The following is a 23,854-nucleotide window of genomic DNA, read 5'->3' on the forward strand; positions in this document are numbered from 1 at the left end:
CAGACGGTCTGAATGGACCACACCCCACCTAGTTCCTTCCACCCCGACCCCTGACTACTGGAGCACCCGCTCCTTAGCGAGCAGGGTGCGCCCCCAAGAGAAAGAAAGGAGGAGGAGAAGAGAGAGGAGAGCAAGGGAGATGGCGTATCTGTAAGAAAAGTCAGTATATTTATGGTTTGCTTTATAAAAGTTACTATAATACAATGGTACATAGTATTGAATTCACAAAAATATGAACAAATATTTACAGCAAGACACACCCACAACGGAAACACTTCTCTTCAAAACAAGTTACGTACGATGAGAGTCTATATGCACAAACATCCCTAAAACTTATGGGTTCTCTTCTTTGCTGGAGGAGGGAGGTGGGGGGTGGGCAGGGACAAGAAAAAGAAAAAGCAGAAACCCCCAACTCTTCAAAAGCAGAGGTTTGTTCAATGTAAATGAAGGCATTGAAAGAAAAATGAGTTGACACCTTTCTGGCTATTGCAAGCCATTTCAGGGGTGGGACGGGGGTTCCTGGGAACAGGGAGGGTCCAGGCCCTTGCTCGCCCTTAGGGAAGGCTGGTTGGGCAAGGTGAGGCCAGAGTGAGGGGTGAGGCAGGACCCTGGACCCTGGGTTCCTCACATTCCCCCCGCCCCACTTCTTTTACGGGAGGAGGGGAACAGACTGAAGACAGCCCCTTGGGGGCTCCAGGAGTAACTTAAATCGGCCGTCTCTACCAACTACACATTTCCTCGTGTGAAAAATAAATATTTCCTCAGTTGCACAGTGAGGCAGAAAACCGCAAAAGGAAGAGAAGGTTGCCGCTGTGCCCAGGTCCCCCTCCGTGTCTTAATGCCACCGATTTCACGGAGCTTGAAACCGGTGGGCATAGTCTCAAACAGAGAGGGCATGGGGTAAAGAAATTGGAAAAAAAAAAAAAAAAAAGAAAAACACAACAAAACCACCAACGACAAAAAAAAAAAAAAAGAGAAAAATAACAATTCTTTGTACAGAATTTACATGATAACAAGCTTGACACAAGCTGAGATACCAGAGGCTCCGGGGCCTGCATCCGCAGGGTCAGGGCAGCCCCGCCGGGAGCTCCCGTCTTGGTGAGGATGACTCCTGGTCACAACAGTCACTTTCCATAAATTATTTACATGCCTGCTTTGCTTTCTAGGGTGCGGGGGACTTGCTTGTGTGTGTGTGTGTGTGTGTGTGTGTGTGTGTGTGTGTGGTTTTTTGGAAGTACAAAGAAATAAGCAAAAAAGTCTTCCCACATGTTTCTACAAGAAACAATGTTCCCGAAAAAAAGTCCTTTATGGCAGCCTATGTACAGAAATCTGTTCTGAACTTCAAAAACCTATTTTTTCCCCCTTCGTTTTGATTTTATACACGCACAAGAAAAAAAAAATCCATGGAAAGGAACTCTAAAGAAGATGATGCCAAGGGTTAAAAAAAAAAACAACCAAAAACCTGTCAGACGTAGATCTGAGTTTTTAAATCTTTTCCAAGATTTTCCTTTCTCTGGGAGAAATAAATCTTCTCACTCTGAAAATAAATATGCTCTTGACTTCTTGGGGCGAGGGGCTTGCTGGCAGGGTGAGTCAGGCTATGGGCTGGGGGCGAGCGGGTGAAGCTTATAAGCAAACAAAAATACGCCACACGCATTCGGTCAGGCATTCGGTCAGACACCCGTAGTGGCGGGTCGGGACCCGCCTGCCCTGGTGGGAGGTGCTTCTCTCCCCTGGGGGTGAAGGTGAGGGCAGGAGAGGGTAAGTAAACACAACCCTTCCAGCGCCCCCCCCAGCCCCCCTCCCCCCCGCTGGCATTCGAATGAGAAAGTAAACACTGAACCCAAGATTTGGGGGGTGGAAGGGTGTGGGGTGGCAGGGGGAGCCCCAGGGAAAATTCCTGCCTGGGACCAGCTTGGCTCCACCAGGGTCTGCTGGGGGAGGGGGAAAGGCACCCCCAGGCTGCTGGGGAAGGAACCGACTGGAGGGGGGTCGGAAAGAGGGGGGAGCTTCTCACTGAGTCCGCCGGCAGAGAGGGGGCCTTCCGTAGTGTTCTGAGGTCAAAGCCGCCTGGCCCGACCCCCCTCCTCTGCAGCACCTGGCCCGGCGCCCGGGCCCGGAGGGTTCCAGAACGTGGGCCGACACACCATCAAACCAGCAGCCCCTGCCGGGGGTCCCCGCTCTCTGATTCTGCCTTCACATTTCAATGGTTAAAGCATCTTTTCTCACGAAGAGGAAGAAAAGAATGAGAAGACGAAAACAACGTAGCAGCATTCATGGGAAGAGGCTGACGGGGAAGGGAAGGCGGGACAGAGAAGACAGGGAGAAAGAGGTGGAGGAAGGGGAGAGGCCGGGGAGGTAGGGGGGTGGGGGGAGACATTTACACCGGAAACCAAAGTCCCGAAAGGAGCATTTCTTTAAAAAAACGGAAGAGACATGGGCTGAGAGACAGAGAAGCCCTTTCCCACTGAGGGGCCGGAGCTGCGGTGGGTCCTGGGGGTAGTGTTGGGGGCGCCAGGCCCTGGCATGGCTGCTGGGTAGAGGGACAGCACCTGAAATGGGGGTGGGAGGTGGGGTCTGGCCCCGGGGCCAGGGGTCCACGCCCGGGCGCCGGGGGTGGCTGATGTCCCCAGGCACCGGGCCTAGTTGAGGGTCCCCCGGCAGTTCTCGGAGCCGCAGAGGCAGGGGATCTTGACGTCCTCGATGGGGAACTTGTAGTCGTAGGTGATCTCCTCGTTGACATTGATGTGCTGCTTCGAGTAGATGACGATCTTCTTCTGCGACTCCACGGTGATGACCTTGGCGTAGCAGTTGGGCTGTGGGTGGGATGTGCGGGGGAGGGTGAGCCGACCCACCTGGGACCCCACCCGGGCCCTCCCTGACTGCAGTCCCCCAAACCCAACTGAGCCCCGTGCTCAAGGCCTGATGTACTGGTCCCACGACCCCACTGCCCACTGGCCACCTGCCCTAGGCCTCGGCTCCCCTATCTGGCGGACCAGGGCCCCCTGTCTCTGATATTAAATAAGAATCGTGATTGTAATAATAACAAATTTCGCAGGGAAATATTCAATTTACTTTTATACCGCAGGTGATCCCCAAATTTATGTTTCTAGCCCAGGCCCTACATCTGAGCTCTAGAGAAGGGGTCAGCAAACTCCGGCACCCAGCTGCCTGTTCTTGAAAATAAAGTTTTATTGGCACACGCTCATTTATTACATACTGCCTATGGCTACCTTCGTTACAATGGCAGTTAAGTAGTTGCCATGAGATGGTCTGGGCCACACAGCCAAAAATACTAACTACCTGGCCCTTTACAGAAAAGGTTTGCCTGCCTGCATTCCAGGGCCCCAGATCCAACTAGCTGCTCGATATCCACCTCTGGCAGCTCAAGGAGACAACTTTGAGTCAGTAAACTCAAACCTAGGGAGTGGCCATTCCATGCACCCAGTCCCCCAAGCACCTGCCCCCCGCCTCCCCTCCAGCAGTGCTGGATCCAGCCCACCACGCCCAGCGGCTTCTGCCTCAAAGGGCCTCTCGATTCTGTCATCACTTGCCTGGACTGCAGCGGCTCCCGCTGCCTCTCTGAACTCGGAATAACTCCTGACCCAGCTGCCAGGGAAATCTTTCCAAAGGGACAGCAAATCCTGTCACCCCAGGGCAATAGCCGGCCTCGGCTTTTAGAGAAAGTTCTCAGCTCTGCTTACGAGGCTGAGTGACCCAGCCACCACCAACCCTGCCAACCTCATCCTCTCACCCTGCCCTCTGCCCCCTACGTCAACCCATTGCCCCTCACACAGGTGTCCTCCCTCCCTGCCCCAGGCCTCACCTCACTCACTACCGCACCCGGGTGACTCCCTCTTATCCCTCAGCTCTCACAGGAGATGCACAGCGAAGTCCCTACGGGCCCCCGGGTACGATCAAGTCACAGTCGTGCGAGCTGGCACGCACTGAGCCCCCGCTGTATCTGCACGGAAGGCTTGCCCTCAGTAACCCGCTTGGTCCTCCCGACACCCTGCGAGGAGGGATTGTTATCATCCCCGTTTTACAGATGAGGAAACTGAAGCACCAAGACACGAAGTAACCTGCCTACGGTCGCTCACTAAGTAGCAATGCCAAGACTTAAACTACAGCCAGGGGCACCTGTCCTCCTTTTGAAGCTCCCTGTGCTTATCTTCACGAGAGGACCACCCTTGTTAGCAACGCCCACCTCCACACCCAGACCTGTGCCATGTCAGCCGTCGGTAGCCCAGTGTGACTCTTTAAGTTAATTTAAATTAAACACTCAGTTTCGGGGGCTTCCCTGGTGGCGCAGTGGTTGAGAGTCCGCCTGCCGATGCAGGGGACGCGGGTTCGTGCCCCGGTCCGAGAAGATCCCACGTGCTGTGGAGCGGCTGGGCCCATGAGCCATGGCCGCTGAGCCTGTGCGTCCGGAGGCTGTGCTCCGCAACGGGAAGGGCCACAGCAGTGAGAGGCCCGCGTACCGCAAATAAAAACACTCAGTTTTTTAGCCACACTAGCCACGTTTCAAGCGCTCAACACCACACGTGTATATCAGTGGACAGCAAAGATGCAGTGCACTTCCGTCGCTGTAGAAAGCTCTACTGGCCAGCACTGCCCCAGAGGCATAGAAAACGCCCAGCATGGAGGAGGCACTCTGTAATTACCAGCTGTATGGACCACGTCACGAGCACCTCTAGTCTCATTACGTGCATCTTACAGATGAGAAAACTGAAGCTCAGAGGAGATCGGCTCCTCGGATAAGGCCTCACACCTCCACCTCCCTCCCCGCTATCCTCGTGGGCCCCGAGCTCGGGAAGGAGGCCGCGCCGGTTCCTGTGCCCTCCGGTTGCGGGTCCTCCTGGCACAGCAGCAGGGGCGGCGGCCCCGAGCCGGGCACTCACGTTGCAGCTGTGGTTGATGAAACGCGCGAAGTTGCCGCACTTGGTGGCGTCGATGATGGTGTCGTGGTCCACCCGGAACATGTAGCTGCTACCGATGCCCTCGTCCTCGTAACGTTTCTCTCGCATGTCCGCAATCACCTGGCCAGGAAGAGGCCTCAGTCTGGGCGGGGCTGGCCGTGGCCCCACCCCGACACCTGTCCTGGCTGGCAGCGCTTACCTGGCGGATGTTCTGGCCCACATACTCGATGACCATCTCGTCGGCCGCGATGGGCTCCATGGCGAACAGGCCCCAGTCGTGAATGTGACTCTTACAGAATTTGAGCTTTTTCTTCCGGAACTGGGGGAGGGAAGGGGGTGGGGGTGAGAGCCCTGGTCCCGGATTCTGTGGCCGCCCCAGGAGGGGCCCAGCCTCACCTTGAGCTGGTTGAACTTGAGCAGGTCACTGTCACAGCTGCCAGTGAAGGAGGACAACAGGCGGCGCTGCTCGGAACGCCGCTCCGAGCCGGCCCGCGTGGAGGCGTGAGGCTGCGCTGGGATGCTCATGCCCTGTGAGGACGGGTACAGGGATGGGGACGGCGGGTGACAGATCAGAGAGGGGTGCGGCCGCCTGGGGGAGCTGGCTGCAGGGAACCTGTGTCCCCGTCTCATCCTTGGCAACCCCACCGGAAGCTCTATGTGGCCCTAGCTTCCCAGCTTCCTTGCTCTGAGCGTCCTGATAGCCCCCTCTCCTCTACAGGATCCTTCCCGTCAGAATCTGAACGTGCTCAAGCTCCTCTAATCTTAAACAAGACGACGCAGCGTTCTCTTCACTTTTGCCATCTTTTCCCTTCTCAGCTAGATTTGAAAGCATCTCCGCTTTTTGGACAGAGACGGTGGGTGTCTGTCTACCTAACACCCCATGGCTTCATTCAAAACCACGGCTCTTCCCAACACCCTCGCATCCCTTCCCTCTCTTGGCCTCCCTCTTCCTCTGTCCCCACCATTGACACCTGGAGCTTCACTCCCCTCCAGATGTTCTCCCGGGTCGGCTCACCCCTGCTGTGGCCTTTGGTTAACATTTCCATCCTCATGAAGCCTAAATTTAGGTCCCCGGACCAGACGTCCCTCTCCCAAGCTCTCTACTGTACCCATATATCTAACTGTCTGCCAGACCTCACGACCTGGAAGTTCCACAAACCCCAAAACTCAAACCATCCCAAAGTGGGGGTCCCACCTTCCTTCTCACCTCAGTGCTTGGCATCCAGCTATGCAGTCCCCAAGGCCGGACCCAGCAGCGTCCCACCCCATTCTGCCTCCTGTAACCAGTCAGGCCCCCAGTCCCATCCATTTGACCTTCTAATGTTCGAATATTCCTGAGAGTCTTTCAAATGCATCTACTTTTTCCCACACGGCCCCCCATGTCCAACCTACCCAATTTATTTCCTTAATTTAAAGAAGAATGAAGGAAACTTCTGGAAATGCAACTCAACTCTGTTCGTATCCCTGATTAAAACCCTTCGGAGGCTCTCCCCTGCCCGCCCCTCACCTCACCTCGCACACTTGAGCACCCAGGGGAGTAGCACCCTTCGTGCTCCGTGCACCAGCCCCTCTGGCTCCACAACTGCTCCCGGTGCCTGGCACCCCCTCCAGGAGGGCCCCTACCCTCTGCCCAGCCCGGGAGGCTCCGGGGTGTCCAGGCACCTGACGGCCGTACCTGGGTGTCCGTGGGGGGCTCATCGGTGCTGGCGCGGCTGCTGTTGAGGTATCTGAGCTTGTCCTTCTTGTCGATGGTGTAGAAGCCCTCGCTGCGGGCACAGCCTGTCACGTGCTCCCGGATGCCGTCGTCCCGTTTCTTCTTCTTAGCTGAAGAGAGGCTGGTGGGTGGGTGTGGGTCAAGGGCCACATGGACATTCTCGGAGAGCCCCTCCCAGTCCTGCTGGAGACCCACCCTCCCAGGCCTGGTCTCTCCACTCTCAGACCCATCTGCAGGAGGCCGAGGATGCCCAGCTCCACGGCCCACACCTACACCACTTCCCTGCACCTGCCCACAGGCCAACTCCACCGTGGTCAGAACTCTGACAGGTACCCAGCTGCATGGCCTTGGGTGTGTTTCTTTTTCCACCTTCTGCCTCAGTTTCCCCATATGCAAATTGGGGTAATTACCATGCCCCGTGGAATGACCACAGGTGCTTAGGCTGCTTAGCAGAGTTCCTGACACAGAGTAAATGCTCAATAAACTTGTTTGGGACAACAGGGATAAAGGCAGCGCCAACTTCATACGGTCGTGGTAACAACCGACTGTGGTGTGGCATCGTGGCTAAGAACGCAGATTCTGGAGCCAGATTAGCCTGGGTTCAAATCGCTACTCTGCTACTTCATAGCTGTGTGACTTTGGGCAGGTAACTCAATCTCTCTGAGCCTCGGTTTCTTCGTATGTAAAACGGGAATAACAGCAGCTGCTACCTCACTCGGCTGTTGGGAAGATTAAATTAGGCAAGGAGGGGGCGCCAGGGAGAGTGAGCCTTCTGTCAGCCCCTGCTCCTGTCATGTTGTACAATCACATTGTTACATTTAACCCCGAGACCTGCCAATTGTTACATTTAGCCCCGAGACCTGCCAATTGTTACATTTAACCCCGAGACCTGCCAATTGTTACATTTAGCCCCGAGACCTGCCAATTCTGGCACAGAGGGCAGTGTTTAAAAGTGCCAGTGATGACTCTGTACAGAGCCTGGCGCGGTGCCGGCATAGACACTGCTCCATAAGTGACAGTGACGTGCACTATCCTGGGAGCTGAGGCCCCCCACCCTGCCTGGCAGGATATAGGGATGGTAGACCCAGAGCGTGTCATTGAGCCAGTCCATGCCGTTGTCCTGCTGCAGCAGACGCTCGTAGGTGACACACAGGAAGCGGATGTCCTCCTCATCGATGCCGCCATTCCAGATGTCATACAGGATGGTCATCTCCTCAAACTCCGAGCGGGGCCGAAAGAGGGGCTGCGGCGGTGAGAGCTCGGGGGAGGCTGAGGCCACTAGGTCCTCGTGGCGCTTCTTCGGTGGCCGGCGCCAGGGCCCCCGCACCTTGGCCAGGTCCATGAACTCCTCAGTGACCTCGTCGCGCCCACGGGGACCCGGAGGGATGGCCTCGGAGGGCCACTGGTTCTCTAGCTCCTTAAAGGGCAGCTTGGTGGACTCAACAGGTGGCGGAGGTGGGGGCGGAGGAGGCTGGGGGGGCAAGGGTGGGGGGGGAGCCGGGATCCCCGCGTTCCGGAAGTCCAGGGTCACGGTCCGGGGGTCGTGGGTGCTGGGGAAGACAGGGGTCTGTGGCTGGCCTGGCAGAAGCAGGAGGTCCCTGCCCAGGGGGGCCCCTCCTGGCGGCCGGACCAAGGGCCCATCCAAGGAGAGCACAGCCGGCGGGGATCGCCGGGGCCGGCCCGGCTTCCTCTTGATGGGGGGTGGGCAGGGGGCCAGCGGAGCAGGCAGCAGGGGTGGCAGCTGGGTGGGGGCCCGAGTCTGGGCCCGCAGGACGGGTACGGGCAATGCCAAGGGCAGGGGCAAGGGCAAGGGCAGAGGGAGCGGCAGGCCTGTCTCCAGGAGCACAGGGGAGGCCAGGGGGCCAGACCGGTCATCACGCCGGCCAGCTGGGAGGGGACAGACAGGCAGGAGCAGGGGCCCACCAGGCTCGGGGAAGGTGGGTGTGAAGCTGAAGTCCCGGCCAGGTGTCCTCGGGAGGCCCCCGCTGCTCAAGCCGGGGGATGGGGATGGGTAGGAGAAGGGGCTGCCTGGCAGCTGTGGGGAGCTCAGGGGCAGGCCGCTACTGCCCCCCGACGGCAGGGGCTCCCCGCTCGGTGTGGCCGGCACGGCCTCTGCGCTCTGCGACTTGGCCAAGCTGCCACAGAGGCCTGGAGTACGCGGGGGCTGGTCCTCATGGGGAGGCTCCAGAGGGACTGGTGGGAGTGGGAGGTCTGGGGTCTCGGGCTCTGGTGGTGGGCTGGGTGGCCGGGGTGGTCGAGCGGGTGGCAACGGTGGCTGCAGGGGTAAGGAGAGCAGCGTGGGGGGCGCAGGCTCCGCTTCCAGGTTGTTCTCTGCAGAGAGGTGGGCAAAAACCAGACCTTTATTATTTGATTCAGATATCCCTCAGCGCCCCACTTATGCTGCCCTACTATGCACTTGACACGTCTCTGGGTATGTACTCATACCCTCTGGGTCCCTAGGGGTTCTGTGAGTAGACAGACTGTCCTCCTCCAGCTAAGCCGCTCAAGGACTGCTCAGCACCTGGCCCAGTGTCAGGCACACAGTAGGTGTCTGATAAATGTTGGTGGGAGTAAATCAAAGATGCAGGAGACATGGTTGTAGCCCTTGACACTGTCTTTAGAATGGTGTTCCTGTGAACAGGGAGCATCCCATGGACCAAGAAAGTGAGCTCTATCAAATAAAATCCAACCAGTCTCTTTGCTGCAGGACTTGTCAGAGCCTTTACGGTTTTCTCCTAGCAGTTATCTCTACTGTCATAGAATACATTTTCTAACTTATCTGCTATCATCCATCAACCTGCCCCAGAGTGTAAGCCCCAGTTGTTTTTGTCTGTTTGGTCCACTGTTGTATTATCAGTTCTTAAAACAGTACTGGGGACGACAACAGAGGTGCAATTAATACGTTTAACAATATTCCAAGACCTGTGGTTCTATAACCAAATAACACAGAATTAAACAAAATACAATGGGTTTCTTTCCTCAAGGACTATTACAGGTACAAAGTAACCACATGTGGCTATTTAAGTTTATACTAATGAAAGTGAGACAATATCACAGATTCTGTTCCACAGTGGCACTCTCCACCTTTCAAGTGCTCTTAGCAACACTGTATCTAGTGGCTACAGTATTGGACAGGACAGAGAGAGAATGTTTCTATCATCGCAGAAAGTTCTATTGGACAGCACGTTTCTATCCCTGCAGAAAGTTCCACTGGACAGCGTTGTGAGAGCCTTTAACGCGCTTTGTGCAGCTCCACCAAGATGGTGGAGGGGGCGGCATCCATGGCCCCTCTCAACTGGCCCAGCACCCCGAGGCCTCCTCTGCTGCTTTCTGTCACTGAAATGACCATACGCACCCGCACCCATACCCCCTCTTTTGGGAGCATCTCATGGGACTAATTAATGGCCCAAGGACTAAACCCCAGGGAAATACAGAGGAATGGTGACGGCAGCAGACCTCTCTGGGATGTAACAGGCGCCAGGCTCCATGCTGGCACATCGTACGTCATCTCACTCTACCCTCCCATACGACCTCATAGGGGAAGCACAATTCACGGATCCCATTTTACAGATGAGGAACCTGACTCATTGAGGTTAAGTGATTAGTATAAAGGAGCCTGGGCTCATTCTCGTGGTGAGGACATCCTGCTTCCATGCCCACCGCCCTCCCAGGGGCTGCAAGTGCTACCTGGGGTGGGCTCCGGGGATGGCAGGGGCCGGGCCTCCATCTCTCCAGCAGGGGGCTCTGGAGACAGCAACCTGGCCCCTTCCTGGTTCAGGCCTGGCTCGTCGGGGGTCTCCTTGCAGCCAGCCAGCTCCTCGACACCCACAGGCAAGGGGGGCTCTTCCAGCATTGGGGTCCGAGCCTCGGAGGCTTCGTCCTCAGCCTCGACGTCCACCTCCTCTTCTGGGACCAGTGACTCCGTCGCGGATGCTCCTGTGGCCACATCCTCAAAGTCCTCGTCAGGAGCAGCGGGAGCCATGCTTTCTTCTGCGGCTGCCTCCTCCCCTTCCTCCTCATCTTCCTCCTCCTCCTCCTCCCCTGCTGCCAGTTCTTCTTCATCTTCTGAGGGTGATGAGGAGGACCCGGAGCTTGATTCGAAGTCAGAAGACTCAGAACTCTCACTGGAGGACTCGGCTCCAGCCTTAGAGGTGGCGATGCTCACTGTCTCCTCTGGGCGGGGGACACAGGCAGGGGCGCTGTCATTATCTGCTGTGCTCCAGCCAGGTGCTTCACCAAAGGTCTCACAACTGGCGGCGCTGGGCTGAACAGAGCCCTCAGGTGTGTGTGTGTGGTGTGTGTGTGTGTGTGTGTGTGTGTGTACTAACTAATCATCACGTTTTTTTAAAACTGAGGTGAAATCCACCTAACATAAAACTTACCATCTTAAAGTAAACGATACAGTGGTATTTAGTACATTCATGATGTAGACAACTAGCACTTGTCTGGAAGAAGCCTGTTCCCTGGAGCTATCACCTGTCTATCCACCGTTCCCTAACCCCAGCGACCACTAGTCTGCTTTCTGTCTCTGTGGATTGACCCGTTCTGGACACTTCATGAAAAAGGAATCATAGGGCATGCCCTGTCTGTGCTTTACTGAGTTCACACTTCAAAGCCAAGAAATGTGCCCCCAGAGTATTGCTGACTATTGCACGGGCTCTGCGCTCTGCACAGGGACCCCGGGCTGGGCCGGGAGCCCCGCTCACCTCCATCTGAGTCCCCTTCTTCCTTGTCACTCATCTCCGACAGGGCTGCGCGCTCATCGTCATTCTCAGACTCATCCCTGTCATCACTGTCTTCATCATCGTCATCCTGGGGGACAGGGACGGAGGAAAGGTGAGCCGAAGGGTCCCCTCCCCTGGCCCAGCACCCCAGGCCTCCCCAGCCCGAACGGTACCTTGTCCGACAGGGATGAGGTCGAGGAGGAGGAGGAGATCTGGCTCCTGGGGCCTTCCTCCCCCTCCCCCTCCTCCTCCTCCCCCTCCCCCTCCTCCTCCGCGCTTTCTCGCTCCTCCTTGTCGGAGGCTGAGGATGAGGGTGAGGTTGTCGAGGACCCCGAGGACGAGGACGCCGATGACGATGAGGACACCGACAGCGACTCCTTCTCATCCTCCTCCCCGCCACTGTCCAGCTCCAGGGGCCGGGCTGGCCGCCGCCGCACACCCACGCCCTTGGGGTCCCGCTTGGCGAGCTCACAGGGGGCATCCGCCATGTCGCGGTCCCGCTCCCGCTCAGACTCTGTGGGGAAGGGAGGGCTGTCAGAGCTGGGCCAGGGGCGCGGGGGAGGAGAAGATCCCAGCACCCGGCGAGGGGAGGCGCGCAAACCTTCATCCTCCTCGTCCACGGAGGCTGAGGGTCGCAACCGCTTCTGGTCGCCAGACGAGGCAGTGTCCGGCGGCTCTTTCCTCTTGACCTTGAAGGAGGGCAGGCGGATGGCCCCGCGCAGCCCAATGCTCAGGCCCAGGCCCTCGTAGCCCAGGCCCTCGCCCTTGCCCCACGACTCCAGCAGGCAGGAGGCGATGCGGTCCTTGGGCTTCGGCCTGTCCTCGTCCTTGTGCTCACCGGACTTCACCGGGGTCAGCGAGGCCTGGGGTGCAAGAGAGGAGGGGGAGGTCACCATGGTTACGGCGCTGCCGCCAGCCCCGTCCCCTGAGCAGCCTGCCGTCCTCTCAACAGTGACGGCCACATGGTAACTGGGCACTTCCCTTCCTGGAACCTACCTCGTTTTGTGCCGACCACTCAGGACACCCCCAGGCCCCCGCTCTGCTTCCCTGACCCTCGGCTTCCTCACCTGCAAAGCGGCTACTACGGCTGCCCGCATCGGAGCAGGGGCTCTCGCACTTTGGAGGTTGGAATCCAAAAGGAACGCATTGTAAGTACACACCTGTGTCACCGACACACCGGTTTCACAAAATAACACTCACACTATCCTGCTTTGGGGGCCTGGGTGGCGGTGTTTCCAGTACCGTGCCTGGGGAGGAGAGAGGCTGCCTGGCCGGGTCTCCGCCTCCTGCCCGCCCGCCCGCCGGCCCCCCTGCAGGGCCGCGCCGCCCACCCACCTTGGCCATCCGCTCCTTCTTGTCCCACCACTCGTCGAAGGCCCGGAAGGCCACCACCTCCACCATCTTGCGGTTCAGGTCCCGCTTCATGATGGCCTTGAGCTCCTTGAGCACCACCAGCAGGACGCCGTCCACCGTGGCCTTGTGCGGGTCCTCCTGGCGTGGCACGTAGCCTGGTGGCGGCACTGACGGGTCAAACTTGGGCAGCGGTGGCCAGGGCTGCCCGCGGCCGGGGCCCGTGTTGCTCAGGGAGAAGGGGCCCCGGTAGGGCGGCAGGTTGACGAACTGCAGCCCAGCGGAGGCGGCGGCGGCTGCGGCGGCCATGAAGGGCGGGTAGGGGCAAGCGCCCTGGCCCGTCATCAGACGGCTCAGCATTTGCGTCTGCATCTGGAAGGACATGGGCATGCCGCCCCACTGGCCGCCCAGCACATGGCTCATGTCCACCTGCATCACGGGAAACAGCCCCGGCGGGAAAGGCGGCAGCGGCGGCAGAATGGGCGGGGGCGGCACACCGGGCGGCGGTGCTGGCAGCGGCGGTGGGGGCACTGTCACGGCGGGGTGGGCTGGGGGCGGCGGGGGCGGGGGCGGGGGCAGGGGAGGGGGCATGGGGAAGCCGGGCTGGGGCGGGGGGGGCGGCGGGGGCGGGGGCAGTGGTGGGAAGCCAGGGGGCGGGGGCAACGGCAAGGTCGGGGCCAGCACGGAGGGAGCTGCCACAGCCCCCGTCCCGGGGGTCACCACCATGGGCTTGGGGCAGTCAGCGCTGGTGATGGGGGCCGAGGGCATCTCGTCATCTGAGATCTCCATGTCCTCCCCCGAGGACTGCTGCCCCTGCAGGGAGACAAGGAGAGAGAGGTGAGGGTGAGCCCGGGCGGCCCAGCAGGCTCCCAGGTCCCCCTGCTGAACACCGGAAGGTCAGAGAAGAAGCCTTCTGCAAGACTAGCGAGCAACGTGGCTTCCGCAGTTCTGATCCTGGTTCCCTCCCTTCCCAGCCACGCGGCCTCAAGCAAGTCGTTTAATCTCTCTAAGCCTCAGTCTCCCCATCTGCATGATGAGCACCACAGCAGCTGCCTCACGGGGTTATCATGCAGATTCACTCATTCATTCATTCAACAAACATTTGCTCAGCACCTGCTGTGTAGCAGGCACTGTTCCAGGGGCTGGGAACACAGTGGTGAACAAGACAGACGAAATTATTGCTGTCTTGGAGCTGAACTTCTGGAGGGACAAGGCAAAGGATAACTAGGAGGAATGTGAAATATATAGTCCTTCATGGAGAAAAAGAAAGCCGGGAAGGGGAGTGAGGCGTGAAGAGGGAAAAAGATTGTTTCAATTTGAGAGACTCTGTTTCAATTTGCATTCAGAGAAGATACTACTAATAGTTCCAACTTCTGTAGCCTTTTCTGCAGGCCAGGCACCTTTTAAGCACTTTGCGGACGTTAACTCAGTTAATCCTCAGAACAACCCTGTAAAGTAGGTCTGTTATCACCAGTTTTAGTGATGAGGAAGTTGGAATACTGAGAGCTTAAGTAACTTGCCCGGGCCGCACAACCACTAAGAGATGGAGCCCGGATTTGAACCAGGAAGTGGCTCACCAGCCTTTGCTCCCAGTCGGCCTGTAGTTTTCACTGTGGCAGAGAGGGCCTGGCAGAGAAGGTGACACGAGCAGCGGGGGCGCTTAGCAGTAGTAAGGGTGCACGAATAGGTGTGTCTTTACATTTTTCCTTAGTTACTCTTTTCATATAGTCTTAGCACGGGCCGCGGTGGGGCTGAGTGTTGTCAGCACATAATATCTCGTATTTCTCATTTGCACCCTAACCTCACAAGGTAGGGCTCTAGTCCAATCCCTTTTGACAGGTGAGGAAACACACTCAGAGAGCTATACATAAATCACTGGCCCAAGAGGCACAGCCAGTCAGAAAGAGGGCTGGGATGCAAGCCCAGGGTGCCTGCTGAGTGAGGCATCGGGGGGTCTGTTGTGGGAATCCAGGACGGTGGCACCACGTGAATGGGAGGAGTCGAGCATGACCTGGCTGTGAAACGGGAAAGGGCCTCTTTTCATTCAGACACGGGGCTTTGGGGAGTTGGATGCACAGGCCTGGAACTGGAGGGGGGCATGGAGTCCACCAGGTGGAGGTGGAGCAAGAAGGCAAAGCAGGGGTAGGGAGAGGAGGGATGGGCTACCCCCAGGCTCTTGTGTCAGGACCCGAGGCGGGAAGGGGGCTCAGGCCCTGCCCTGGATGAACGTGGCTGGGAAGACAGAGCCTTTGTAGGTTGCCAGGGAGTGCATCTGAAGGCTGAGGGGGCAGGGTCTGTGCAGGCTGTAAGGTCAGAGGTCAGACGTACAGGTGAGGGAGGCTTCAAAGGGAAGTGGGGGGGCGGGGGAGGGAAGAGGAAAACCAAACCTAAGGCAGAAGAAAGCCCTTGCTTTTGCTCTGTCCCCTCTACAGACACATACCCTCTGCCTCTCAGGGCCCCACACACATGCTGAGGGAGGCACTGGCAGGCTCAGCCTGATACTCAGGGACAGCGCCAGATCAGTCCTGGACAGCGCCCAGCAAGGCAGGCGCAGCACGCACAGGGTTAACGCCGGCACCGCCGCCAGCCAATCACAAGGAGACCCTGATCCAGCCCAGCCCGCGGCCCTGCCCCTCCCTCCGCCCCTCCCGTGTCCGGGGGCGAGAACCGCGGGAACTGGCGGCTGAATGTTCGGCTTCAGCTCGAGCCCTGCCTGGAGCTTCCCAGGTGGCACCTCACTTAAGCCGAGATTAGTGTGAGGCAGCTACTCTCACTATCCCATTTCACAGATGATGAAACTGAGACTCAGGCAGGGAAAGTAACTTCCCTAAGGCCGCATGACCAGTAAGTGACAGAGGTGGGGCTCAAGACTTAAGGACTGGAGCCGGAACTTTTTAACTATCAGCCTCTGTGAAGAAAGGGAGTGTCCCCCGGTGCTGCCCTCCCATGTGGTCAGCCTAGGCTGGGATTCCCTCGGGTTCGGGCCGGAGGAACCCGGGAGCTGCTCTCCCGACTGTCAGCAGGGGGCTCCCGAGGGCCATCTTGGAGGTTATCAGTACTCCCGGGCTTCCCTGGGCTGATGTCCCGGGGCATCCCCGACCCCAGCTCTCTGGGCCTCAGTCTCCCCTTTCCTACAGTGACACCGTGGGAAAGCCCATTCCCTCTGGCTACTCTGGGCTTCCCGGCTCTGGATCAGCCAGTGAGCATGGTTAAACAAACATCCCCTAACCTCAGGCAGGAGAGGGAGGGAAGAAGGGAGGATGGCGGCAGGGCCAGCAGCCCCCCCCCCCCCGCCCTGCACACCTGTCAGCTCTCCCTGCCTGAACCCCTTAGCGCCAGAAACCACTTCCCCAGAACAGCCTGGAGGCGCCCAGGAGCCCCAGCCACCTGCAGTCCCCTCCCAGGCAAGCCAAGTTCCTCTCTGTTCCTCCCTGAGGCGGCCACATCGGCCTAATCAAAGGACTTGGGGAGGAGGGACCCTCCTCCCTACCGCCCACGGGGGCGAAGCGCTGTGTCTTGAGCTCCTGCTGTTCATGCCTGCCAGGCCAGGAGGGCCAGGGCAGGTGCCTGGACCAGGAGGGTGGAGGAGCAGTGCCAAGGAAGATGACGGAATCCTCCCCCAAGGGAATGTGGCACGTGCAGCAGCACCCACCCCAACCCTCAGGCTGCAGTGAGGCCCCAGAGGAGGATCTCTGGGTGGGCAGAGGGTGGGGGGTGGTCAACTTGGCCTGCTTCTGGCTGGGGCCCTCCCCTGGGCTAGCCCTTAACTCCTTCAGTCCTGGACGCAGGGGGAGAGGGAGGAGGGACATTTCAATGTCCTCCCTGCCCACCACGGTTTCCCATCTCTTCAGAGGGCACCAGGTTCTAGGAGACAGTGCTCCAGAGCTGCCACCTCCCCTAGCTCAGCAGAACACTCTGGCTGATCCCTCTTCCCAAATCTGCCTGAGTGTCAGGACCAGTCCTGATCAGGTCCCAGCCACCCAACAGAGAAGGAGGCCCAAAACCATCACCACAGTCCAACTCTCTGGGATCTCGGCAAACTCCAACCAAAGAAGCTTAAGTCAGAATTTATCCCCAGAAAAAGGTCTTGACTTCCCATACCTAGCAAGGAGAGCAACAGATCTAGGTCATGTTTCCCTTTTCCCCAAAGCTGCTAGGGAGCTCAGAGCAAACCAGCAGCTCAGTCATAGCCCCTGGTGCTTTTTGTATCCTCTTTTCATTCTCTTTTTATTTTTGATCTGTTATTTTGGCTGCCCTAGCCCTGCTGCTTCTGTGTCTTAGCTAGTTATCCTAAGGGGAGAATGTTTCAAGGAGGAAAGAGGGAGCCACAAGACAGACAAAACCAATCCCAGACAGAGATGGACAGACATCATGGTACCTCATCCATCTTCTCTGAGGTTGGGGTCCTGTCTCCAGCCAGGTCCAAGGCCACCTCAGTTGTCTGACCCAGAAGACCGGTAGGGTCTGGGGGGCCTGGCTCGGGTGGGGGCCGGGGCCCCAGGCCCAGGTCAAGCTCATCATCCTCATCCGAGTCGGGCAGTGGTGTGGGACTGATGTCCTCCAGGCCGATGCTGGATGGGCGTGAGGAGGGTGGTGTGGGGCCTCGAAAGCCAGGCTGAGAGTTAGCGCCAAAGGGGGCCAGTGGGGAGAGCTGGGAGGAGGAGGAGGAGATAGGGCTGCCCTCCATCTGCAGCTCGGTGTCTGAGTCCTGCTCCCGCAGGAAGGGCAGCTTGGTGCGCTGCTCCTTCAGCAGCATCTCGATCCGGGAGTCCAGGCTGTCGTGCGGCTTCTCCGGCCCTGCAGGCGACGACTCCAGCGTGGGCGTACCAGGACTGTCACAGGGCTCAGGACTCCAACCGAAGGTCGGCCGGCCGCCCAGCTCCATGCTGTTGGCATCCGGGGGCGGGGGTCCAGGCGGCGTGCCTGGCTTCTCCTTTGTCAGGGGCTCCGTGGGCGGCAAGGGCGGGGGCACAGGTACTCTCCGGAAGTCCCCACCGTCACGGGCCCCAAAGGGGGTTGCGGCAGCGGGCTCCTCGGGGGGCGGGGGGAAAGGGGGCACAGGAGTCTGATATGGAGAGAAAGCCGGCTTGAATGTGACTCCGGGAGCGGAGGCTGCTTGGGTAGGCGGTGGAGTGTGGGCAAACGTGGCTGAATCCTGTGACTGGGCCTTGAATGGAGGGCCACTGCCGCCCCCACTGCTGCTGACTGCCCCAAATGGGAGGTCCACGGAGCCCCTGAAGGTGGCTGTGGCCCCTGCCACTGCGGTGACTGCAGAAGAGTTGTGGACATAATGATGCTCGTGGCGGCGGTTGTAGGCGTCCGTGAACTTGCTCTCGTGGCGCCGAGCCTTGAAGGTCGCTGTGGGGTCCTGGCTGAAGAGGTAGGAGGGTGTGGGCTGGCGGCTGGAGTAGCTGGAGTCCTGCGAGAAGGGGGTGCCCAGGCGCGGCGTGAGCGGTGTGCCCTGTCCGTAGGAGTTGGGCGTGTCCAAGCGGCAGCTGGAATAAGCAGTGTCCTGGGAGAAGGGTGTCCCACCACTATTGGGGGTGACAGAGGATGAGCCAGAGCCACAGCCTGCAGACAAGCCACCATCTTTGAGGCGCTTCAGGGCATCTGACAGCTTGAGAGAGAGAGAGAGAGATAGGTCTGAGATCACTGGGGGGAAAACGTGCAATAGAATGGGACTGTTTTCCCCTCTCACTCCAGCTACCGGGGAGCTCGGAGCCAAACTGGTCACTCTAGAACTGCAGCATAGTGAACGGAAGCGGTGGCGGGGGGAAGGCGGTAGATTAAAGAGGAGTGTCTGGATGGTCCTCACCTTCTCTAATCTTGGGGTAGCCAATTATCCTCAGAGAACCTTGAGGGTTTTTCCTAATCCCTAAAGCAGAGTAAAGATAAGACCCTGACATCTTGGTGTGAACTGGGATTTCCTTCCTGCTCCAGGCTGTCAGATATCAAAGACCTTCCAGGTAGAGGTAGCAGACGATGGTCTTGGAAGTGAGGGGGTGGCCAAGGGCCTTGTCCCTCCAACCTCTTGATATTTTAGGGTTTAAATAGTGTAACACGTAAAGTGCCTGATAAACAGCTGACCAGCAAGTAAACAAAGACTTTTCACTCTGGAGAAGCTATTCCAGAGGGTGGCTGGGTTGATGCTGGGGTAGGAGCTGGGATGAGAACCTCCCCATGAGATGGTGGTCCAGGTGAGGTCCTGGGAGGCGGTGGTTGGGGAAGGAATCCATCTTGCTCTGGAAGGAGGGACTTGAACTCGGCTTTCTGGGGGCGGGGGTAGAGGGGTGCACGGGACACCAGACACTAGGACCCTGGACACAGCAGTGTTTCAGCATTAACGTGGAAAGCACGTGGACTCTGGATCTCTGGGATGGGAATCCCAGCGTGTGCAGGGAGAGGGCTGGGGGCCATGCCAGAGGAGAGCTTTGGCAAATAGGGCTTTCAGACCCCCTGCTGGAAGCCTTGGTGGGCACAGCCAGGCTCCTTTCCTGGTGTCTGACACCGGAGGTGGTGAAGTGGGGTGGGGGCCACATCAGGGAGCTGGTGATGGGGTGGGGAGGCGGGGGAAGGACTGACAGCCATAAACCCACCTGCAGGGTCTCATTCACGATTGGAGAGACAGCGTCCAGCTCGCCCACTGGGAGGGTTTGGGGTGTGTATCGGCCCGTGACCAACAGTTCGTAGAACCGCATGCGGGTTTCCCCTGTGGAAAAGGCAAGGGAGGGAGGACTCAGTGAGGCTCCAGGATGGGGCAGCCCGCACAGGTGGGCATCCTTGTGGGGCCCCTGTGCCTGGGACCCCAAGCCTAGGGAAGCTAAGTGACCCTGACCAAGTTCCCACTTCTCTCTCTTTGTACCTCACTCAGGAGTCCTATCACCTCACTCAGGAGTCCGATCTGTTCAATGAAGCTGCTGAACTGTATGATTTTTCTGATCCTGAGATTCAGAATTTAATGCCTCGTGGCGCTGGGACTCACCCAAATACAGAAATGCCAGCCCCAACACAAAGCCCCTTCCTGCCACCTGGGCCATGCCACCCAAAGAAAGAGGGAATCTCCATCCTCTCACCTTCCCACTTAACATCCAGGGCCTTGTAGCAAGTGAAGAGGAAACCCAGTGACACAGGAGTGACAGTTTTGTTGTTAACTCTCTCAGGTGACTGTCAGAGTTTGTAAAATGCACTCTAGTACTGCGTTACTGTGAACTCCACAAGGTCCTCCCCTGTCCCACTGAGCCACTGTCTGGTAACCCTCCACCCCAGCCCCAGCCCCTGGCAGAGAGAGGCCTCTATAGACCAGGGGGCCAGATTATCGATATTTATAGAGCCCTCTGAGGCAGCTGCTTACATATGCAAAGGAGACACATTCCTTGAGCTACTCTTTACCGGTCTCTTTCTTGAAATACAAACTTGGTGTCAGTCTCTAAGGGCCTTTTCTTTTTTTTTTTTTGCAGACCTGAGATTTTGGTGAGGGCTGCCTGCTCCTTACAATGGGCATGTGATGGGGGAGGGGCTCTACATTTGGTTCTCAGGGAGAGATCAGCTTGCAACCACCCAAGGGGTCTCCCCAACAGAGACTTGAGAAACTAGAGAAGGGGGGTGAAGGGCGCTGTGGCTGGAACAGGAACCTGGCTTGTGCCCTGAGGAACCTCAGAATCAGGGACAGGTTTGGCAAGAGTTTATAGGATAACTGTGCCCACCCAGAAGCAGTGTCCCTCTGCATCCCCAAGCAAGGTCTTAGAGTCTCAGTCAATATGTGCTCATTATTAAAGGCGAAAAAGAAAGGTTTACATTTTCCAGTCTTGGGTTTGATGTGCCCGGGTTGCCCCTAAACCCTGTGCTCACGAAACCCTTGGAAGCCACTCACCTAAACCCTCCCATGCAGGGTCTCCCAGGGGACGTCCCAGGGGCTCTGGACCCAACAGTCTCTGCCCAGTCACAGGGCTGGCTGGGCCTCAGAGCACCCGGCACTTTCTTCTGAATATATTGGTACAAACTTCTCTAGAGAGGCCACAGGCAAACTTTAGGGGATGCCCTAGAGTCCTGCCAGCCCCCGAGCCAGCACAGAGAAGAAGCCTCCCAGGACCCTGAGGGTGGGAGGTATGGCTTCCCCAGCCCGGCTCTCCCAGCAGCCGCTCAGAGGCTCAGTGAGCACAGAGCGGGATTCCGCTGCTTGGGAGGTGGTGCTGTCTCTTTAAGAGAGAGGAGGGAAGACAGTGTCAACCCTAGAGCACCGGGAGCAGCCCGCCCAGCTCCAACGGGAGCATTATCAATGAAACCACACTCTGGGCCCAGATTGGTTCCCACTTCCAAGGGGAAGGGGCGGCCTGTGGGGGAGGGGCACTCCAGATCCCTGGAGCACTCTCTTTTTAGTGGAGGGACATACTCTTTGGGTATTTAAAAGCGTCCTAGTGGCTCTCCCTCAGCGCCCCCCGCCCCCGACAAATAAACGAACCCTGCCATCTCTCCTAACACAGCCGGCAACACTGGGGACTGCCTAAACCCAAGCCACCAGGGCTCCGCGCAGGGCCCGGGGGGGTGTCAGCGGTGGGGAAGCCTCCGGGTGGTCCCTTGGGGTTCAGTGGCCAAGGACCGGCACGTTTGGTAAATTATAGCTTGTCTCCTAGCAACAGACAACACATTTAGCTCCACGTGACTCTACCCTCAGGAGGGGGCAAAAGAAAAGGTTGTAGGGGGGCACCTAAGGAAGAGTGAGGGGCTCCCCAACACTGCAAGAGGGGCTCTGGGAGAGGAGGGAGTCACACTGACAGGTCTTGTGGCTCCTCCGCGGTGGCTGTCCTGAGCGGGCCTCCACTCACCTTTGGTGTCCAGCTCCACGTGGATGATATTGCCCATGACCGAAGTGCTGTGCAAGTGCTGAACCGCCTCCTTGGCTCCCCTGACCGTGGCAAAGACCACTTTGGCGATGCCCAAGTGCTTCTTGGTCTTGGGATTGTACAAAATCTCCACCTCCTCCACCTCCCCATACTTCTTGCACATGTCCCTCAGGAAGTTTTCACGGATGTTATCATTCAGCTTGGCAAATGTCACCTGCTTCGGAGGCACCGGGCCCACATAGAACTCATCGATCTGGCAGGGGACGAGGGGGAAGGGAGGTTGAGAACACTGAAACCGAATGGAAAACACAAAATTCCCCACTCACCCGCCCTTTGAAAACAATGAAAGGTAAAAAATAAAAATTTTTTTTTGGAAAAAAAAAATGCACGCGGGCGGGCCCGGGAAGCGGAGGATTAAATCGTTTGGAACGTGGAAGTCCTCTGGGTTCGAAAGGAAAGGGGAAAAAGAAACAGTTTCTCTTTCCCCACCCCCTACTCTAGCCTCCTCTCCCTGCTGCCAGGGCAGGGGCGACCCCTTGGGCTAGGAAGTTGTCCCCCTAAAGCCACAAGGCTGGGAAGGGGGGCGGGTCCCAGGGCCGAGCCCTTGGGCTGGCAGGAGCCAGGTGGGGACCCGGAGCCCCCAGCTGGGCAGGCAGGATACAGTATCAGCGCCTTGATTACAGTTTCAGCGAGTGTTATTCTGTTTACAGTAGCCAAAAGGGGACACCTCTTTTTGCCATCTCCCCCTCCCCGCCAAAACTTCCCAGGCCCCGGACGGCGGGAACTCAGAATCCGACTGGGCCCGGTTAAAACTGGCGTTATTTTCGAATTCGGGGCTTGGGGAGGGGGGGAAGGGGCGCGGGGCAGGGGGGAGGGGCCCTACTTTGAATTTGGGCACCGACAGCTCCAGCTCCTTGTTTTTGGTCCAGATCCCGACAACCCGGGGATCTTCGACAATTTCCACCGGGCGGTTGCTGGACATCTGTGGGGAGGAAGCGGTGGTGGTGGGGGGGCGGAATGGGTGGCCTGGTCCAACTCCCCAGGGACAGGGGCAAGCCCCCCCCCCCCGCCCCTTCTCCAGGCACTTGTCAAACTCCAGGACTGCGGACCCGGCTGACAGTTAGCCGGGTGGTCAGGAGGGGGGTCACCGGGCCGATCGGACCCTTCCGCCCCCACCCTCCTCGCTACGGCTCGGAGGGTGGGTGCGGGCGGCGGGGAGGCGCGCCGGCTACTCACCGCCAGGCTGAAATGCTGCCCATCGTAGCGGTACAGTTTATGATGCCCCTTTTTCAAAGCCGGGTCAATCATCAACTTGTAACTTCTCCAATGGTGGTTCCTCCTCTCGCCCGAAGGGCCGGGCTGCGGCGGGGGCTGCTGGTGGTGGTGGTGGGGGGGGTGACTGTTCTCCATGCCGTTAACCCAACCTGAAAACGAGCAAGTTGTTGTCGTCTCCGCCGCGGTGGCAGCGGCGGCCGCTTCTACACACACGCGAAGGAATCAAATCGTCCAGCCCCCACCCCCTCCCACCTTACCAGCGCGCCCCAAAAGGAGCTGTCTCGCTGGCTCCCCCCAAAATAAGAATGGAGCGAGAGAATAACCCTTCCGGAGAATTAGGCGCCCGCCCGCTCGGCCACCATCTCGGGGCGGCTGCGAGGGGCTCCCGGGGGCCCCAGGTGCAGACTGGCGGGGCCCGGGGCACCCGGAGGACCCGGGCTCCGGCCCATGGTACCCGCCCGGCCGCCCGGCCGCCCGGCGTGGCGCTAGCTCGCTCGCTCCGCCCGGCTCGGGCGCGGGGCTCGCGGCAGGCCTGGCGCCGCCCGCCCGCCCGCCCGCCCGCTCGGCCGGAGCGGGGGCCGGGGCCGGGGCTGGGGGCTGGGGGCTCGGGCCGCCCAGCTGCCGGCAGCGGCCTCTCCCTCCCCGAGCCGCGCTTACATCCCCGCCGGGCGCCGGCCTCCCTGCGCCGCCAGCCAGTACATGGTGTCCCCCGCGGGAACCGAGGCCGGGGCGGCCGGACGGGGGGCCGGGAGGGGGGAGCGCCGCCGCCGCGGCTGCCGGGCCCGGAGCTGCTGCCGCCGCCTCTGCTGCTGCTGCTGCTGCTGCTGCTGCCCGGGAGGCGGCTGGCGGCGGAGGCTCGGCTCCCAGTAGCCGCACATCCCACAATACACCGCTAAGGAGCCCGACCCGAGCGCTCACCCTCCTCCTCTTCCTCCTCCTCCTCCTCTTCCTCCTCCCCTCTCCTTCCTCGCCGCTTCCCCAGGCACTCTCCCGGCGGCGGCAGCTGCGCCGCCAAAGCCCCGGGCCCCAGCG

General features: G+C 58.9%; 1 protein-coding gene across 2 annotated transcripts; it reads right to left on the reverse strand.

Annotated features, from left to right (window-relative positions):
- Positions 1-145: 145 nt before the first annotated feature.
- SETD1B (SET domain containing 1B, histone lysine methyltransferase) lies at positions 146-23,650 on the reverse strand. Of its 2 annotated transcripts, XM_082640482.1 has the most exons (17): positions 23,480-23,602; positions 22,784-22,971; positions 22,431-22,529; positions 21,530-21,800; positions 19,304-19,416; positions 17,086-18,324; positions 12,693-13,520; positions 11,959-12,220; positions 11,531-11,871; positions 11,340-11,445; positions 10,321-10,806; positions 7,705-8,964; positions 6,595-6,761; positions 5,316-5,447; positions 5,119-5,238; positions 4,902-5,039; positions 146-2,816 (listed from the first exon to the last, which is right to left on the reverse strand). In XM_082640482.1, the coding sequence occupies exons 2-17, from the start codon at positions 22,955-22,957 to the stop codon at positions 2,643-2,645; spliced, it is 5,910 nt and encodes a 1,969-aa protein (XP_082496608.1). In that variant the 5' UTR covers positions 22,958-22,971; positions 23,480-23,602; the 3' UTR covers positions 146-2,642. The 2 variants fall into 2 exon arrangements, with proteins under 2 accessions (XP_082496608.1, XP_082496609.1); XM_082640483.1 differs by lacking the exon at positions 146-2,816 and having other exon boundaries at positions 3,539-5,039; positions 23,480-23,650.
- Positions 23,651-23,854: the final 204 nt, after the last annotated feature.

Source organism: Mesoplodon mirus, assembly GCF_964341445.2.
Source record: "Mesoplodon mirus genome assembly, chromosome: 13".
Classification (NCBI taxonomy): domain Eukaryota; kingdom Metazoa; phylum Chordata; class Mammalia; order Artiodactyla; family Ziphiidae; genus Mesoplodon; species Mesoplodon mirus.

Coding starts and splice junctions, on each gene's coding strand:
- SETD1B (XM_082640483.1), bottom strand. CDS start 22,957: ATGGAGAACAGTCACCCCCCCCACCACCACCACCAGCAGCCCCCGCCG. Junction 12,221..12,692: donor AGAAGGAGCGGATGGCCAAG/GTGGGTGGGCGG, acceptor CTTGCACCCCAG/GCCTCGCTGACCCCGGTGAA. Junction 5,448..6,594: donor AGCCCCCCACGGACACCCAG/GTACGGCCGTCA, acceptor CCGTCCTCACAG/GGCATGAGCATCCCAGCGCA.